This window comes from Dermacentor albipictus, chromosome 7, assembly GCF_038994185.2.
Source record: "Dermacentor albipictus isolate Rhodes 1998 colony chromosome 7, USDA_Dalb.pri_finalv2, whole genome shotgun sequence".
NCBI lineage: Eukaryota > Metazoa > Arthropoda > Arachnida > Ixodida > Ixodidae > Dermacentor > Dermacentor albipictus.
Window position 1 is genome coordinate 2,126,030 of NC_091827.1, and position 18,884 is coordinate 2,144,913.

An 18,884-nucleotide genomic window follows, 5' to 3' on the forward strand; every position below is an offset into this window, starting at 1 on the left:
AAACGCTGGCTGTATATGACTTCTACAACAGTTACGTTGATTTTAATCCCTTAAAACAGGTTTGCTCACGACGAGTAGTTCATGTTATAATATCGAATTTTCGCATTTCTTCACAGAAACGCTCGGCAGTAACACGGGGACTTAAATAATACTGGAGTTTAGATTCTACAAGCACCACTTGTTTCTTTAACTGCTTGTCAACATTAGGCGGTTCTTCCCGTGTTTAGTTTAAGCGGCGGAAATTGAAGTAAAGTTAATGAAGGCTTACAGCTATTTACATAATACAAATAGGAATGTACCAATATATATTTCCTTTTCCGTGATACGCGTTCAACTCACTTGAGAAATTTACTGGTGATTGTTGCTTCAGGAATATACATGACGAATCTGTTTGGCGAACTGACACAGGCTGCTCGGCCCATTTTCTTTTGTGAAGTATGCCTGTTGGACCGCATGGCTGCCGCCAGAAAGAAATGGAAGCGTCAATCATTAGTAGTATGGGACATATTGAAGATATCGAAATTCACCCCCCCCCCTCCCCCCGGTGGAGGGTCAGAAATCAAGTGAAAATATATGCAAGGCTTGTGGTGCTTTCTTTATGAATGTTTGCGATTGGATTGGAGCAACCCTGCAGTTGGGCAAGGTTCTCTTTTATGTACCGACAAAGCGAATAGTTATCCGTTTGTATAATTAAAGAACGCTGGATGGAGAGATGGTGAGACAGAAGGTGCTTGAATTTTCATTTTCTAGGCAATCCAAGCTGCGCTGTAGTAGCTCGAGAATAGCCATTCCAGTTGGCGCTGTAAAAAAAATGCTTTATGGTTTCAATTCGAAGTTGTAGTGAACTGATGGGTTTTGCGAACATAGCGTGGCTCGCCATACCGACATTCGATTGCTACCGTTACGTGATCAGGGGTATGCCATATTGTCGATAAAGGCTACTGGGGGCCACTATGAAACATTTCATCATTTTCAATTGATTCGCTCTCGATCTTAACAACGAAACTTTTCTGTCGGGTGATTGCTACTATGGTGTTTGTGAATTAACTATGTAAATACTCTACATGACGCGCCGTCGTGTTAGCAGCCATGAACAATTCGTTTTTTGGAGGCCTGTTTCACAGGAGGATGAAAGTAGCAGCAAAATTTTTCGTAAGAAATGCGCGCCTATATTTTTTTTACTCATTAATAATTGGCCGTATTTGAATAGAACAACACACCAGAGTAACAAGAATCATGATGACAGCTTCGCTGGGCAGTGTCTTTCTAACATCGGATAACATGCTGACGCCAGTTACCAAGATTTTTCTTCCATGTAAAATGCAATGTCTCTCATAGCTAAATACTAAGGGAATGTTAAATGCTTAGCGAGGCATCATACACAATTTCGCGTGTTGAATTTGCAGCCATTCTTTTCACGCTAAATTTACGGATAGACACTGCGCATATGTGCATTGCCAAACCAGTAGACCCCTATAACGCTACATAGCTTGCGATATCCAAGCCGCAAAGTCTCTCGACTCACGCGCTTTTGAAGAAGAAACTGTGGTTAAGGCATGGCAGCTGAAAGAAGCCGACGTGTCCTTCAATACGTACGGCTCGGGCCAAGCATACACCCAAGCATACATGAAGCATACACAATACCGCTATACCGCTGGTACAGCGGTATTGCTAACCTGGTATTAGCGGCGAGAATTAGGAGTGGCGCCCTCTCGCGAGTTCTATTCAAATATGGCCATTCATTAATGCGTAAAAAAATTGTTAGGCGCGCATTTCTTATGAAAAAGTTTGCTGCTACTTTCATCCCCCTCTGAAACAGGCCTCCAAAAAACGAATTGCTCATGGCTGCTAACACGACGGCGCGTCATGTAGAGTATTTACATAGTTAATTCACAAACACCATAGTAGCAATCACCTGAGAGAAAAGTTTCGTTGTTAAGATCGAGAGCCACTCAATTGAAAGTGATGAAATGTTTCACAGTGGGCCTCAGTAGCCTTTATCGACAATATGGCACACCCCTGATCACGTAACGGTAGCAATCGACTGTCCGTATGGCGAGGCACGCTATGTTCGCGAAACCCATCAGTTCACTACAACTTCGAATTAAAACCATAAAGCATGTTTTTTACAGCGCCAACTGGAATGGCTAAAGTATTCTCGAGCTACTACACCGCAGCTTAGATTGCCTACAAAAGGAAAATTCAAGCACCTTCTGTGTCACCATGTATCGATCCAGCGTTATTTAATTATACAAACGGATAACTGTTCGCTTCGTCGGTACATAAAAGAAAACCTTGCAGGCTAAATTAAGTTTGCTCCAATCCAATCGCAAACATTCATAAAGAAAGCACCACAAGCCTTGCATATACTTTCACTTGATTTCTGACCCTCCACCGGGGGAATTTCGATATCTTCAATATGTCCCATACTACTAGTCTTTGACGCTTCGACTTCTTTCGGGCTGCAGCTATGCGGTCCAGCAGGCATACCTCACTAAAAAAATTGGGCCGAGCAGCCTGTGTCAGTTCGCCAAACAGATTCGTCATGTATATTCCTCAAGCAACAAGCACCAGTAAATTTCTCAAGTGAGTTTGATTCGATTTGATTTATTAATTTCCATTTACACACACACATGTACAGAGGAGTGGTAAATGGAGGTGGATGAGGGAAAAAAGCAGCACAGACGCGGCTTGAGGTAACCTCACCCCCTTAGGTACAATATGGCTGCATGGAGTAACACATCAAGCGCCATATAAATTACATTTATATAGTGGCCATAAAACATTGCAGTTACACAATATATGAAAGGACAGTGAAATATTTCCACAATAAGAATGCAAAACACACTGCGGCATTGAAACAAATAAATGATATACACTTGGTAACACAGGCAAAAAAGAGGAACATAACATACATTATTAATCATTACCAAACGCGCTCTAAAGAGGTGAGTTGAACGTGTAGCACGGAAAAGGGAATATATATTGGTACATTCCTATTTGTACTCTGTAAATAGCTGTAAGCCTTCATTAACTTTACTTCAAATTTCCGCCGCTTAAGAAAATGGCTGTGGCTTTGCTAAGGTTAAGCCCAGGATGCGAAGCATACTAGCCTTTATTTTAGTTGTTGAACCACTGTTTAGCCTGGTGAACTGCTGTAGCTTGGCTATATTTGGTTCGGCTAGACGAAGAAACAACTCATGCGTTACTCTGCTTCGCCTTCAAGAGTGGAACTCGACAGCGTTCCCGTCGACCCGCCAAGGGGTGTAAGACAATGGGCTACGGCGCAGCGACTACGCGCCCCGCATTGGACGCGGTGAGCGTCGAGCAACGCAGCGTTCGGCGCGGCAACGAAATGTGCGCCTGAGCAAGCGACGCACGAGAACAGCTCGTTTCTAAGGCAACACCGCATTCACTAGAGGCGCTTTTGTACCGCTTTGAAGCATCGTACTCGTGGCTCAGGGAGTCGACTTCCGGCCACCGATCGTGACGGACGTGTGCTTCATGGGCTCCCAAGGAGCGGCTTTAGCGGCCCAGCCGGGTCGCGGTATCAGGAGCACTGAAATGCCTGCCCAGGATTATGAAATGGTTGTTCCGCATCTGCCATCAGGTTCGAGTGTTTTGAACACAGTATTTTTGCATGGTGATGTCACCGCCAGGCCATATCGCGTCGAGCATTTTCGCGACGCCCTAGCGCGTCTGTCATTGCTGCCGGATGTGGTTGCCCTTGGGGCATATCAGATGAATCACCTGTGGGCCGTTACTTCCAACAGCGAAGGAGCGAAGGCAAAGATTTTGCAGGCCGAAGCCTTCAATGTGAAAGACCACCGCTGCGTGGTTATTGACCCGACTAACCGAGGTGTCAGGCTGAAGCTGTTTTGGCTGCTCCATGGTGTGCAAGACGACGACGTGCGAGTGGCATTAGCAGCGTTCGGAAAAGTGACTGAAATAACCCGCGATAAATGGAGGGTTAAAGGCTGCGTCGACAAGGCTTCAACAACACGGTCGGTTACACTGAAACTGAAAGTGGGTGTTACCATCGAGGACTTGCCCCATCAGTTGCGTGTTGGTGAGGACGTTGCCCTCGTCCATGTTCCTGGTAGGGCTCCGCTCTGCCTTCGGTGCCGTGGAAAAGGACATATCCGCCGTGAGTGTCGGGTGCCACGCTGCGGGCTATGCCGGCGTTTCGGCCACGATGAGAGCCAGTGCGTGCGTAGCTACGCTAATGTTACGGGCCAGGCACGAAGTGATGAAGTGGCCGAACACCTCATGGATGAAGCAGACGCGGTTGAAGCAACCCACGGAAGTGAGGGAGATGATGCCATCAAGGAGTCAACATCCAAGGAAACCGCACCCGCGCCCTTTGCAGATACCAGCCAAGCCGGCAAGGACCAAACCCAGCCGGCCGTCGCATCAAAGCCAGCGTTCCTTCCGGAAAAAGCGGATAGCGTGACTGCTGTAAGCCTGGTTACGACTGGGCAGCAGGGCGACAACCGGGAAGACGCCGATACCCAGATGCCCGCCGCGTCAAGTGTACCAGTGAAGCGGGCTCACGAGGATTCGGATATTCAGGAACCGAGATTGGTCGGTGAACGCGGCGAGGAGCCTCCGCCGAAGGCACCTTCAACACGCCGCGGACCTTTCAAGCCCAAACCGAAATTGCCACCGGAACGCAGTACTGCGTCTGCTCCCCCTCCGCCTTAGCGGAGGCTACCTTTGCCACAACGGTTGAAGCCCGGTCTTTGATCGGGTCAGTACTAAGTTCAAACGCCTTAATGGATATGGTTTCACCCTGTTTGATGTGTGAGTAGACTGATCGGCGTCTCCCTTTTTCTTAGATGGCTACCAACCTCACGTCCAGCCTACGTGTTGCTACGCTTAATGTAAGGGGCCTGTCGGCGCGTAGAAGGCAACTGCAACTGAACCGCCTTCTGCTAGAAAACGAAATAGATTTGCTCGCGGTTCAGGAAACTAAAATTGAAGACGAAGAACAAACAGACAGAATGGTAGCGGTCTATCGTAGCAGATACAGCGTTTGCGTATGTCATGCTGTTGGAAGAGCGGGTGGATGCGTTATTTTTTTAAGAAATGGTATTGGGGCTGTTGATACTGTGTTCTCGTGTGAAAGTGGGCGCCTTGTAATGTGTGATTTTGAATCTGATGGAGTGGCTTGGAGAGCTGTGTGTGTATACGCTCCGAATGCAATTGCGGAAAGGGAGCGTTTCTTCCGACAGGTGAAGCCTGTCCTGCTTACTGAAAGGCGGGTGATCTTGCTTGGTGATTTCAATTGCGTCTGTACACCAGAGGATAGGACAACAAACCGTTCCTTTCGAGATCGGAGCGCCGAGTTACTTTCCGAAATTGTAGGTGAGCACGACCTTGAAGATGTAGGCTTGATATCGACGCATGAAGGCCAGGCAATGTACACTCACTTTCAGGGAGGCAGTCATGCTAGATTGGACCGTATATATGTACCTGTCGAATGTTCGCTGTTATGTTCTGACTACCAGACGATCTATGTCTCTTTTAGTGATCACTGCCTAGTCATGGTTACAATCGGTACGAAGAGAATAGCTGCGAAATTTAATTGGGACTTGTGGAAGTTTAATGATAAATTACTGGAAGATGAAGAGTACGTGACTAAAGTCAAGGATTATATAGCGAACATGCTGCGAAGTAACTCCGGAAGTTTTATGCAAGTATGGGAGCAGTTCAAATGTGATATTAAAATAGCCGCTATTGATAGATCATGTGCACTCCGGCGAAAAGAAAAACAACGAGTTAAAGAGCTGCAGGGTGCCCTAGATTTTATGCTAAGTATGGAGTGCTACGAGCCGGGCTTGTTCACAAGGGAAATTAAAGAGACTAAAACTAAGCTCGAGGCAATAGACGAAGAAATGTACCGTGGCGCAGTGATAAGGGCGCGTAACGAGAAACTGTGGTCCGGAGAGACGCCTACCAAACGCGCGCTCAGTGATGAAAAAAGGCACGCTTTGTCGAAAGAGATAGCGGAAATATGCTATCAAAACGAAATCACAAATCGAAGAGAAATAATCAAACAGGCATTCGTCGAACATTACACAGATATTTTCAGCCTTAATACTCCGGACACTGACTACTTCAGAACAGAATTCCTATCGCTGTTGCCGAGATTAGAGGATGAGCTTGTGCACGCTCTAGAAGCCAGTATTACGGCTGAGGAAATTGAATCAGCGATTCTGGAGCTCAGTTCACACAAGTCACCTGGGCCAGACGGTCTCGGTGCATCTCTATATAAAGCCTTTAGAACAGAAATGGCAGTCGCACTTGAAAGACTGATTAGCGAATTCTATGAAACGAAAACAAGTCCTCGATCCTTCCGAGCGTCCCACGTAGTACTAATTCCTAAAACGACTGATCCGATTAAGTTACAGTCTGTTGAATCATACCGTCCCATCAGTCTAACAAACGTGGACTATAAGATATTCATGAAGATTTTAGCTCGGCGCCTTCAAAGTGTTATTAAGTCACTTGTAGGGCCACATCAGACATGCGGCATAAAAGGCAGGTCAATCTTTACCAATGTTCACACAGCTAGAACTGTCCTTGAATGCTGTGACGGAATGTATGGGCGCGTGGCCATGTTGCAATTAGATCTGCACAAGGCGTTCGATAAAGTCGTACACGAAGTTCTGTTCTCGATCCTAGACCATATCAATGTTGGAACTGTTATTACAGAAGGTGTTAAAATGATGTACAATGGTTGTATAGCGAAGCTGATAATTAATAGGCAGTTAAGTGATGGTATTCCTGTGCTTTCGTCTGTGAGACAAGGCTGCCCTTTATCCCCCCTGCTTTTCGCTCTCTACCTCGAGCCCTTTTGTTTGCGGCTGCTGAAGAGCCCAAACATTCGGGGTTACACTTTTCATAAAACTGAAGTTCGAGTTTTAGCATATGCTGATGATGTAGCAGTGTTTTGTACGGACCATGACAGTGTTAAAGCAGTTGTACAAGAGGCTGTAAAATTTTGTACTGCAAGTGGAAGTGCTATTAACTGGAACAAGTGTCTTGGTTTTTGGCATGGGAATTGGCAATACAAGCCCGAGACTTTTTGTAACATGCAATGGGCGGTAACTCCAGGCACCTACCTAGGTGTCCCCCTCGAACATTATCGAGATAGCAAAGAGTATTGGGATAATGAAGTAGTGCGAATGAAAACCCAGACCGGCAAATGGGGAGGGCATAAATTTTCAATGTTTGCAAGAGCCACAGTGTGTAATTTGTTTTTAGTCGCGAAAATCTTTTATGTGATGCAAGCGTTATGTCTGACGAGGATGTCTGTGCAAAAGCTACATAGAGTATTTGCGATGTTCATTTGGGCCTCAACATGGGAACGTACAAGTCGTAGTAATCTGTTCCATAGAGTGTTGAATGGGGGGCTGGGGTTGTCACATTTGTTCCTCAAACAGATTGTAAGCAGGTTTCTTTTTTTGCGTGATCAAAAGGACGCTTTTCTGAGAACAATTATTCAAGCTAGACTGCGTGATTCATTGCCTGATTATGTAGTGTCGTCCATGTATACGGGGCCAATGCCTTTAAGTGCTTTTTTGCGTGAAGTGGTCGCGTCTTTCCGAATACTAAAAGCAAGATTTTCCAGTGAAAATCTGGCCGTTGTTACTAGTAAGAAGTTGTACAAAGATCTTGTTGATGTATTCTTGCCTGTACCGTTGTATCGTACAGTATTTGTTTTAGGTTCAGAACGAGATGTTCTTAAGAGAGTTAAACGAATGCCGGTAAGAGCTTCTGTAAAATCTTTCTTTTTTCAACTACATACAGGCACTCTCCCAGTGAAACCGTGGCTGCAAAGCAAAGGCATTTTTGTACCTTGGTCTGTGAATTGCTTTATATGCAAAAAACCGGAGACGATTGAGCATATCTTTTTGGACTGTCATGACGCAGTGTTCTTGTGGGATATTCTAAAACGTAGCCTTAAAAAGGAATTGCCGTTAAGTGCTTTCGGAATACGCTTCCTGCCATGCGCGGAACCAGAGGGAGTGCCTGTCGATCTGTTAATGCTTTTGTGCATGCACAGTGTGTGGCGAACGCGTATGGATATTAGACATGAGCGCATTGTTCAGGCCCCAGCACATGAATATTTCATTGAAAGTGTGTTATATATACGCGAATTTTTCTGTGCACAGAGTGACCCTCCTGATTGGCTGAGTGCTTTGGACAAAGTGACTAGCCTACATCGTTCTTATCACACCACACTGATCCGGCATTGACTAGTTGTTTTTATGGACATGTAATACTCACATTGTACCTTCTCTTGCCAAGCCGGTAATAAAAAAAAAAAATACTCGTGGCTCAGTGGTAGCGTCTCCGTCTCACACTCCGGAGACCCTGGTTCGATTCCCACCCAGCCCATCTTGCAAGAGTTGAGCCAAAGCCACCTAGAAAATCAGTCTCTGTAGCACGCCGCAACCTTCGCTTCCCATTCCAACGAGCAGCTCTGTCTCCAGGAGGCATCTCGCCTCGTGAGTGTCTAGCAGAGGCAAGCGCAGCTGCTTATACACCGCCGCGACGCCGCGAGTTGGAGCCCCGCTTCTCCTCTGTCGTGACGTCACGGTGTCACGTGGTATTGAAGGCGACACCGCCGCGCCAGAAGAGCTGGGTTGAGCTCTCGTAATATGCTTCGCATAAAAAATGAACACGTGAAGAACCACCTAATGTTGACAAGCAGTTAAAGAAGCAAGCGAGGCCTGTAGAATCTAAGCTCCAGTATTAGTCAAGTCCCCGTGCTACTGCCGAGCGTTTCTGTGAGGAAATGCGAAAATTCGATATTACACCGTGAACTACTCGTCGTGAGCAAACCTGTTTTAGCGGAATAAAATCAACGTAACTGCTGCAGAAGTCATATATAGCCAGCTTTGTAACATACTTGTTGCACCGCGGCAGGTACGGTATCATAACTGGATTCCTATAGGCTATGCTTTTGCGATTGTCTGTCCGCGTATGAAAAACCCGCAATGGGCTGGTCTGCGTCGCTTCGGCTGGCACTGTAGCGTTGCCTTCGAGAGCTGCATTGTTGTCTAAGAAATGAGCTCTTTGAATAAATGTTCGCAAAGGAAGACGTCGTAAAAATATATTTGAGACGACCACCATGAGTATACAAGCAGAGAGAACGAGGGCAAACAAACGAAAACACCGCAGAAAGCGCCCGGACAACGCCCGAATTGTAGGAGACGACCGCACGCCAAGTTTCATCCTAGACGCCAGCGCTCGTTTCTCCCCTGGCGGAGCGATTTCATCTCCAGCGGGGGTTTCCGTCGCCGCTTCCCTTCACGGTCGCGCCCGCGTTCAGTTCGCGCTGCGCGCGAAACGTCTCTTGTTTGCGACGGCACCTCTTCGGATGACCGGAAATTATTATTGTGTTGTTAACTGTCACGACAGCAATGTAAACATGAAAAGGTTGATGCCACCAGTGAAATTCTGCCGATTCACAAGAAAATGGTACGAAAGAAGCAGACGACAGACATGGATTACTGCGGTGCGCCGAGCGAAGTAAACATCTGGCAAACGAAGCGAGCTCGTTCATTGATCCCTCCTGAGTGTATGACGGTTTCTATATGTAACCCACGTGAAATTAATAATTACTCGGTACATAATCCTTTTATTCATATAAAAAATTTAAGTTAAACGAGCGCTTGTCCTGTCTTCTTTCTCGTGTTTCGTTTGTGTGTGCGCTGTCTAAGAATGGAAACCACGTCTGTTGTATGCGCTAGCAGTGGCCGAAGTTCACGCGTGCCGAGAAATTGAATATGTGCATGATGCATTGAACATGACCGGAGTTCATTCCCGCTTCGATCGGGTTACTGGACGATACACACCCGCGTCTTGGTCGCACCGGCATTGCTGAAGCAGGAATAATTAATAATACTTTCAACTTCCGTCTCTTGAGTACTGTTAAAAAATGACCAAGCTGTCTACATTGCTGCCTCTATTCCATATTGTAGGGGACGTACTAGTTAAAGTTGTGTGCGCATGTCGTACTTGTGCTATGCAGCGATATATCTTGTTTATTTCCGCACAGTGTCGATAGAAGTCCGTTGTCGCCATCAGAGACAACACGGATTTGTAGCAAACATAATGTGAGAAACTGCAAAAATGACTTTAGCTCGTAGGTGCCGTATGTATGTGCCGCATCGTATGTGCTGACGATTTTTCCGGCGGCACATACGATGTCGTTTCCAATTACCTCCTCAGCGTCCCTTACATGGTTAAGCAGACGCTGCCCTTTCGCCGCATTGCAGCCATAAAAATAATCGTCAAGCGTACCGATCTTCTTAAAGGCAAATATAGCGTGTGCAGTTTGTTTCACACTATGGGGAAAACTCGGAACGTATTGCGTCGCGATGCGGCAAGCAATGGAGTCGTGCGGCGGCAGCAGCTCGAGCAGGCGCACACGCTTGAGGGGCAGTGTCGTGATCTGCGTCGTCTGCTACGGCGGCGCGCGCTGGCCGCATTTTCGGGAAGCGTGGTACTGTCAGGGGCAGTGCATCGATTTCATCGGTACTGCGGGAACTGAGCTGATATTCTTTACTAAACGTTGTGCGTCGCCACACTCTGATCCTTCATTGGCGATAATGGAGTTCCACAAACTTTTTTTGACAACATGGTTCATTTGTTCTTTCGAAAGGCCGGAGTACTGAGCGTGTGCACGTATATTTCTTCACTGTGTGTGCTACCGTAATGAGCAGCGACAAAAGGCACCAAGATGTGCGCGCAACGTGCTCAGTCTTTGTTTGACTCGAAAGGAAAACAAAGCACTCAACAATGGGAGTCGAACACGATGAAAAAAACGGACACGATTAAATGAACGTTTTAGGTTCAGACAATGAGCTGGAAGTGATTTTTCTCGATAATCATTCGCTACACCAGACAGACCCTGCCCGCCGGTGGGGAATTGGACACGTCACGCTCGGAACTTCAATTAGTATCTCGTCATGTCCCCAGCGGCAGCGATGACAGCGCTCATCCTGGAAGGCAGTGAAGTGTAGAATGACTTGATCAGGGATGTGTTCATTCGCTGCACGTCTCAGTCACTGACGATGGTGGATCGAAGCCTATCCTCGGGCGACTGATAGAGGGGATGTTTCGCCAGAGATACTTTCAACGAGCCCCAGACATTTTAAATGATGTTGGCGCCCGGGGATTGAGGCGGCCGCTCCAAGAGAGTGACTGCGCGCTCTTCTAGCAGTTCTTGCACAGCACGAGCAGTGTGGATCGGCGTCCTATCGCGTTAGAATATATAGTCGCCTTCCAGAAACGGGCCGTCAAGAATGTATGGAATCAGTACGTCGTCTATGCCTGCCATGCAGCGATGAACTTACATTCGAGGCGTATCAGTGGGCGTCGCGCAACGCTTAGCAAAGAATACCGGCTCATTTCACGCAGTAACGATGTGATCAGCGCCCTGCACCTGACAGTAGAACGTTTCTCGACAATGCGGCCAGCGTGCGCCGCCGTAGCAGACGACGCCGTTCAAGATCCCGCCCCTCGAGCATCTGCGCGAGCTGCTGCCGCCGCCTGACTCAAGCGCTCGCCGCATCGCGATGCAATGCGCTTCGAGTTTTCCCCTAAATGTCAGAGAGACTGTACACCGCCCATCGAAGGAAATGTCCACGCGCACACACCGCGCGCGGCGCGAAACGTGCCCAAACACGCGCAGTGCAGGAGGCAATCAAGGCGGCGCGAACGAGAGATGGGAGAGGGGTACCACCGGCTAATTGAATTTTGCTCCGCATGCGGCGCTCTCAACGCCGGCGCAGCAGCGCCGCTCTCGGTGCCGTTCTTGTCTATGCCCTGACGTCACGCGAGCGTACGCGAGCGGCGCTCGCAGCGCCGCTCGCGTTCGTTCTCGGGGCTAGCGGGAGGAGCGGGAGCAGTACCATCTGTGCGACCGCAGGCGAGCGCACGAGCTGAGACCCGGCTATGTGGCTACGCGGCCGCAAGCGAGGGCACGAGTTGAGCCTCCGCTTTTGCAGCTGTTATGACGTCATATGGTAGCTACGGGGCCGCGCGGCGCAGCAAGGAAGAGCGTGGTTGTGCGGCTAGTATGCTTCGCATAAAAAAAAGGGGGGGCGGTGGACATTGTCTTCCATTTCCTTTATCGCGATGCTGGTGGGAAGAGAGCTGACTCCTCCTCCCCAGGAGGTCTCCGGTGGAGCTAGGCCTGATGGCCGCTGCGGCCGCGGGAGCGCTGCTGCTGCTGCCGCCGCCGTCGTGGGCGCAGGGAGGCGCCGCTGCCGATCGCGCCGGCCTGGCGAGCCTCAGCGAGTTCGTCATGACGCGCGTCGACAAAGGGCTCGAGAAGTTCCCCAGCATCCCGAGCCTGGACCCGCAGGAATGCATGAAGCGCAGCGTGTGCGAGGCCCACAACCAGCCGAACAAGTACGGCCTCGTCGGACTGGCACTGCAGCTGCTCTACCCGTGAGTGTGTGTTGCTTGCTTGCCAGCAGGCCGCATGTATAGACAACGCGGCACCACGTAGGGTGACGTGTTATACACAGTACATCATCGCCGTCTGTAATGGTATATCGCGCTCAGTAAAAAAATGCTCTGCTTTCGTTTTGGTTAGACGGCGTGTCGTCGAGGAGTACGGACCTTATAAATAAATGCATCGATACAACGGGGCTCAACAATGGGCTCCGCCAAAAGAAGTAAATGACCGACACGCTGAAATGAACCCACATCCTACACATTAAACGCATTGCGTGCAATGTTACAAACAAAATTTTCTTGGAAGAGAAAACGATGGTAAGGTAAGTTTAAGAGGCTGCATTACATAATGTGTCAAGCGCAGCATTGGCGGTAACGCGTTACGTTTTGCGGTAAGATTTTCTGAACTGTAACCGATAACGTGCGTGAACATTTTTCAGTAACGTGAAGGGTTAACAGCAGCTACATTCACTCCAGTTACACCTCCTTTTCTTCCCAAGAAAAATTTATCCGACGATTACGATACTCCCTAATGCGAAATTTGAGCGCAGCTCTATACGTGTTTCCATTTCGCGATATTTTGAAGCAAAGAATTTGAGAGAGACATGTAGCAGAGTCGGTAATGGTCGAAAATCTGATCTGCGGATCAAGCGAGCCGGCGTTTATACATGACTCGTCAAAGGTTCCAGTGTGATCGCTGGTGCCGCATGGCTTCCAGAAAGTACTATACAATTCGCATAGCGCATACAATCAGATTAAGAAACAATCTCACACAATAACAACCAAAACAAGCGCGAACGAGACCGACCCAACAGAACCAAACAGGCGCGGGCGAGAGCTGTGGCGCGAGCAGACGATAGTACGAAACGAGCGGATCGGCTGAGACCAGACACGAGTGCGCATCGAGCCGTAAGGAGGGTCCGCATGACACCAGCATCGCGCGCGCACGTCACTGAAGGGGCCGCTCTCATTGGTCTCCGCCATTCGCGGCTCGCGTCCTTCGTCTCCCACTCCAGCTAAGGGGGGCGGAGCTGGTTACGAGGCCGACGACAACGACGACGCCGACGACGACGACGCGAAACCCAGGAACGGACGCCAAAGAGCTGCGCTCTAAAAAAGAAGATGTAGATCATCCGAACTGAACTGCGGGTACTCGTAATTGTGCCGAGGGAGCCCAAACAAAACTTTGAGCGCGTTCATCAGCTCTTTCCCGAGGGGAACACAGTCGAATGCCATTAATTTAGCACCGGTTAGTCGCTTAATTCGAGCACTCCCTGTTGGAAACCTAGCATCGTCGTGGAAGGGCAAAGTCGTTTAGTTCGAACGCGAAGACTTCGGTTAAGTTGGCCGCGTCCACGCGTGCTCTCTTTGCCGCGTGCTGGTTGAGCCGTTTCGAGAAATGAAAAGAAATTCGTTCATCCTGCCACCGCTCGTCAATTGGGCCGGTCCGGTGCGACGTCACGGCCCGTGCGCAAAGCGGCTCGGCCCCAGTTCGCTGCCCGGTGCGTCGGGAAGCTTTTGGCCCTCTCTCCTTGCGGGGTTGGAAATCCTAAATGTTGTCCGAACGTGTGATTTGGCGTTGGCCTGTCGCGTGCATGCGGTTGTGACAGATTTGGAGAGTCTCTTCTAAAATACTTTATGCCTGCTGTTCAAGTTGTTCCCCAGACGAGAATTGAACTAAAGAAAGAACACTGAATTACATATAAGCATATTAATGGATGTAGAGAGATTATTGCGCCGGTCACGCATAGCACCTGTAGACAGCTTACTAACTACGTGATCTGCATGACAGTCATAAATTCAAAGAAATATTTACATGCGCCAAATGCGACGGCACTAATTCTCTTCCAGTAGTGTCTAAGTAAATGGGCGATAGCTGGTATTGCAGGGTCGAAACAGCACTGCCTTTATTTTTTCTACGTTAACCTTAAGGTAATTGTTTATCGCCCACGTGTGTATCTCTGACCCCGAGTCACCACGAAGAAACAGGCTGGTGTCATGTGCGTAAATCACGTACTTTGCGCTTGCATGGATATTGACTGTTTCATTAATGTGAGAAGATACGGACCCAATAATATGCTCCCCTGCGGGACGCCAGTTTTTACAGGTTTGACCTCGGAATGATTGCCGGCTAATCTGCGCACCCGTGTTGCAGGCAAGGAGCCTCGAATACCACAGCGATCGTGTTTCTTCGAGTTACGAATAATGCGGTCCAATGATAATATGCCTTAGAAATGTGGCGTTAGAAAGTTTGTTCTCTCCACAAATTTTTGTAATTAAGTTATTTTTGGGTCAGCCTGCAGGGCTAATTCAGTTCAAGTTATTTTTACGAAAACCAAATTGGAAAGAACTTACGATATTAAACCGGTCAGTAAATGAACATGGCCGTGTTAGAATCACTTTTCAAGCATTCTGAAAAGAAAATCAGGTAGCACTGATGCAGGGCGGTAATTCGAAAGATCATTCTTATTGGCCTTTTTTGTATGCTGTGAACTTGTCCGTCTGCATTCCATCCGGAAGAACACAGATTGACAACGTATTCCAGGCGAGGTACAATTTTGCCAGTAACGAATTTTACCGGCGCTAATTCAATGCCGGATGCATCCATAGCTGTGCTGTTAATTAACAACAATAATGCAAGGACAACTTTCTGCTTTGTAAAAACCCCTTAGCAATGTCGACCGACTACTTAGTGCGCCTATCGACGAGTACATATGCCGACATTGCCTGACCGTCTAATTCCTTCAAAGCCGTCCTTCAAAAGTGATGACGTTTCTCATAGCGTGGCATTGGGTGTCGAGGCGAGTGTCCTCCAATCAGGGCGTCCAGTTGAAGGTACTGTTCTGTAGCAACCCTTGCTTCTCTTATTTATAAGATTAAGCAAGTGGTTATTTACCCACGGCTTGCGACATTTCTTTGTGGGCTTGAACGTTTTAGCCAGAGAACATGCATCGTACATTTGCATACGTGTATGCAAGAACCTGTCATCAGCCGCATCTACGTTATTATTATTATTATTATTATTATTATTATTATTATTATTATTATTATTATTATTATTATTATTATTATTATTATTATTATACACGTCATACCAAGAAACACCTGAGGGACAATCTCGAAATGCAGACAATGTTCTAGTATTTATGAGCTGACAAGAAAACGCTTGATGCGGTTGTTTTTCTGTGGCAACGTCATTGGCAATGAATATGAACACACATAATTAAGCGATTACTAATTGCGTACATTATGATCCTAAATTTTACAGAAATGATGTCATAATTAGTTATTAACAAGTCCAACACATTCTAACACGTCTAAGTAATTCGCGTAGGCAACGTGATAACGTTTTGACAGAGATAATATTTAACACAGATTCTGATTCTGATTCACGTTACTCTCAGAAATTATACTTACATGAAAATCACCTCGAATCTGTTCACGTTAACAAACTCTAACAGTGAATTTAAGTATGGCAAGAACTGCAAATAATTTCTTGATAGCGGTTGGTAACAAACAGAAAATTAAATTACTGGATTTAACAACTGCAGTTACATAGCGAGGATCGGCGCAACAAAATTCAGGGAGGAGCTCAGCGTTCATTAAATTTGAAACTAATATCGACACTCCACCGTCACGTTTACCATGGCATTTCATGCAAGAAAGACTTGTAACAAGGAAAGTTATGCACATCGTCCCAAACAAACTATGTTTCTGAAAACATGACAACGTTAAAGCGCCCTTCTAATTTGCGAGAGGGGAAAACAGTCAAGCTTTTCTGCCAAGATGTACACATCCGCAGCGTCTATCCGAGTTGACCCGGTCCCCGAACCACCACGCAGGCCGTACTCCGCGCCGGAGGAGCCCACCGCGGTGGTCTCCAAGTACCAGCTGGCCGCTCGCTACGGGCGCCAGGAGGACGCCGACTGCTCGCGCCAGTACGACGGCTGCATCGTCTCTCCGCTCGAGATCGTCCAGACCATCGTGGGCTACTTCCTGCGGTAGGCCTGCTGGGGAGCCGTGACGTCACGCTGATGGGATGTATACCGCCTCGGGACTGCGCCGTCCGCCAGTTTCAGTCCTCGCAGGCCGTGGAGCTCCGCAGAAGGCTGCGCAGTAGCCGAACCAAGGAAAGGGCGCGGTGCGTCTTAAGTGGGCGCCGTGCCTTTCACTGCATGCGGGTGCTTTAAGAGAAGCGGTATATAGTTTCGGGAGAACATCCGGAGGACGCACGAGGGGACTCCCCCAAGAGGGCTTTTTCAGTTTAGGTAGTTACAGGCGGGTGACTGTGCTCATATTGTTTGCATACGTTTTGCCAATTTCAGACTCTTGTTCGTAGTGTGACCAAGTTGAGAAAACCAAACGTCATCGGAGCTCAGCGCTTACGCGCACGGTCCGTAACCTATTGTCTCCGGCAGTAGTGGGTTTCAGCAGAATGGCTTTCGTCTACGGACAAAAACGTTGGCAGCTACAAAGCTTTGCAGGACGTGCGCTGCTTGCAAAACTTTACAAAACGGGATGGGCTCCCGCTATCCATCGGACGAGTAATTCACTTTGCACAATGGGAATGGCGCGCTTAACAAACGAGCGTCCCTTGCATATATTTTTACACGTTTATGCTAAGCGTGACGCATAAAGACAAAGATTAAAATGTCAAACGGCAGTGACGGATTATTGCCGCCTCCAAAGCGTCGCTTTGACCTAGTAAAGCAAACACATTAAACCTACAATAGAATCGGCCTCGAAAGATAGTTACGCTGCTTTTAAACCGCAAGGGAAATTAGGCCCCCATTTTTTTCCTTGGAGTGTACTGCGAAGGGGCGCAGCAGGCACCCGGCAGAACATTACCTCCGACACTGCGCTCAGGGTGACCACGTGAGTGATCCTGCGGCCCTGTAGCGTAAAACTATTCCAATCTCCTGACGTCAAGGTAACCGCCGACGCAAGCACAGGACGGAAACCCGTCGCGTTGCCCGAACGGCCCAATTAAACGATCAAAAGGAGGTCCCTTTTGTTTGCTTTCAAAACGAATAGCATTGCCTACATTGAGCGATTTTTCTTAACTGGCTGACAAGAGAGGAGGAGCACGCTCAACTGGCGAGATTGGATGGGGCCGAGCCAACGCAGTGAAAATCGATAATCGCATGAGGAGGGTGGTGCAGGCGTCTGCGATTGGTCCGCTTCCCCCTTAGCTTGCAGCGGCCGGTCAAAAAGCGCGACGGCGTGCAACGAAAGTTTGAGAATAAAACAGACCCTCTGCAATGAAGAGTTAGCATGTGGCATACCTGCCCAAATGGCACGATATACTGCCATGTTTATTATAGGCAAATAAATCCATGCTCTCTAGTAGGTGCTAGTGCCTGAGCGATTGACGGGCAGCCATCTTCTATTCCTTTCGGAACGAGGCAATCCCCGGCTTTCAGAGAAAAATTCCGTTTTGTTCGGCATAATAATGCATCTTGGACGCCTACACGTTATCGTGACGCGGTGAGTTTTCGCGGTTTTGTTGCGCGACAGACAGGCGAAGTGGGCGCAGCCCAAAATCTTTTGACCAATAGCAGAGGGCTAATGGCGAAAAAGCATCGAATCAGAAATAATTATTTTTCTTTTGTTGGATCTATTCATGCATAATCAGTGTGTACACGTCATGTCAGATGGGGAGATATCGCGGTTTTCGTGACGTTGCGTGACAGACAGCCGAAGTGGGGGTGGCCCGAATAGTTTTTTTTTTAACCAATCGTGGATGGCTGATTGCGGAATTGGAATAGAAAAGTTTGGAGTGGCTTTACCTTATAGCGCCCCTGATTGCAACGCGTACATCTCGGATCCATTTAATGTTTGCCATTAGTGCGGCATTAATGATCGCGTTTTTCAAACATTTTCCAAGCCGCCAGGAGTAGGAGTCATTTTTACACTTGCAATAGCGTGGCATCACGACTCCCAGTATCGCGGCCTCTCGGAGGTTCCGGCCTTGCACCGCCTCCATGGCTCCTTCGCAAGGATGCCAATACCCAGCGGGGCACGTCACTGATGACGCGTAATCGAGCGATTGGCACGTGACCGCAGTGACGCTGTCTCGCACCCGAGGCGGCCATTCGACGACGTAGAACCCTTTGCCTCTCGAGGTGTAAGCTGACTCAGCGTTATGATGTCGCCGTCTCGTGACTCTGGCAACCTTTATTTTCTCATTCATCCGTCAATCTCGACCATTCAACGGTGCCTTTTCTGTGTCACATCATCTCGGTGCGTGTTTCTTCGACCGCGTCATCGAATGCGGACGCTTGGCAGCGAAGCAGTGACCAACAGTACATCGTGTTCATCATCTGGGACCTCATCGTAATTTATTAAACGACCAATGCATGGATGGGTGGCTTCTGGGGGAAGAATAAAGCACGCACAAGCGA

At 48.1% G+C, this 18,884-nt stretch overlaps 2 protein-coding genes across 5 annotated transcripts in view; both read left to right on the forward strand.

Annotated features, from left to right (window-relative positions):
- LOC139047649 (uncharacterized) overlaps positions 1 to 18,884 on the forward strand; it is a 77,429-nt gene extending 58,545 nt beyond the window's left edge. For all 4 annotated transcript variants that reach the window (XM_070521512.1, XM_070521514.1, XM_070521515.1 and 1 more), the window contains exons 3-4: positions 12,193 to 12,471; positions 16,323 to 18,884. In XM_070521512.1, the coding sequence (XP_070377613.1) occupies positions 12,193 to 12,471; positions 16,323 to 16,485 (442 nt within the window). In that variant the 3' untranslated portion in view covers positions 16,486 to 18,884. The remainder of the gene's footprint in view (positions 1 to 12,192; positions 12,472 to 16,322) is intronic.
- LOC139047316 (uncharacterized) lies at positions 3,446 to 7,482 on the forward strand. Its single transcript, XM_070521143.1, has one exon. The coding sequence runs from the start codon at positions 3,505 to 3,507 to the stop codon at positions 4,702 to 4,704; it is 1,200 nt and encodes a 399-aa protein (XP_070377244.1). The 5' UTR covers positions 3,446 to 3,504; the 3' UTR covers positions 4,705 to 7,482.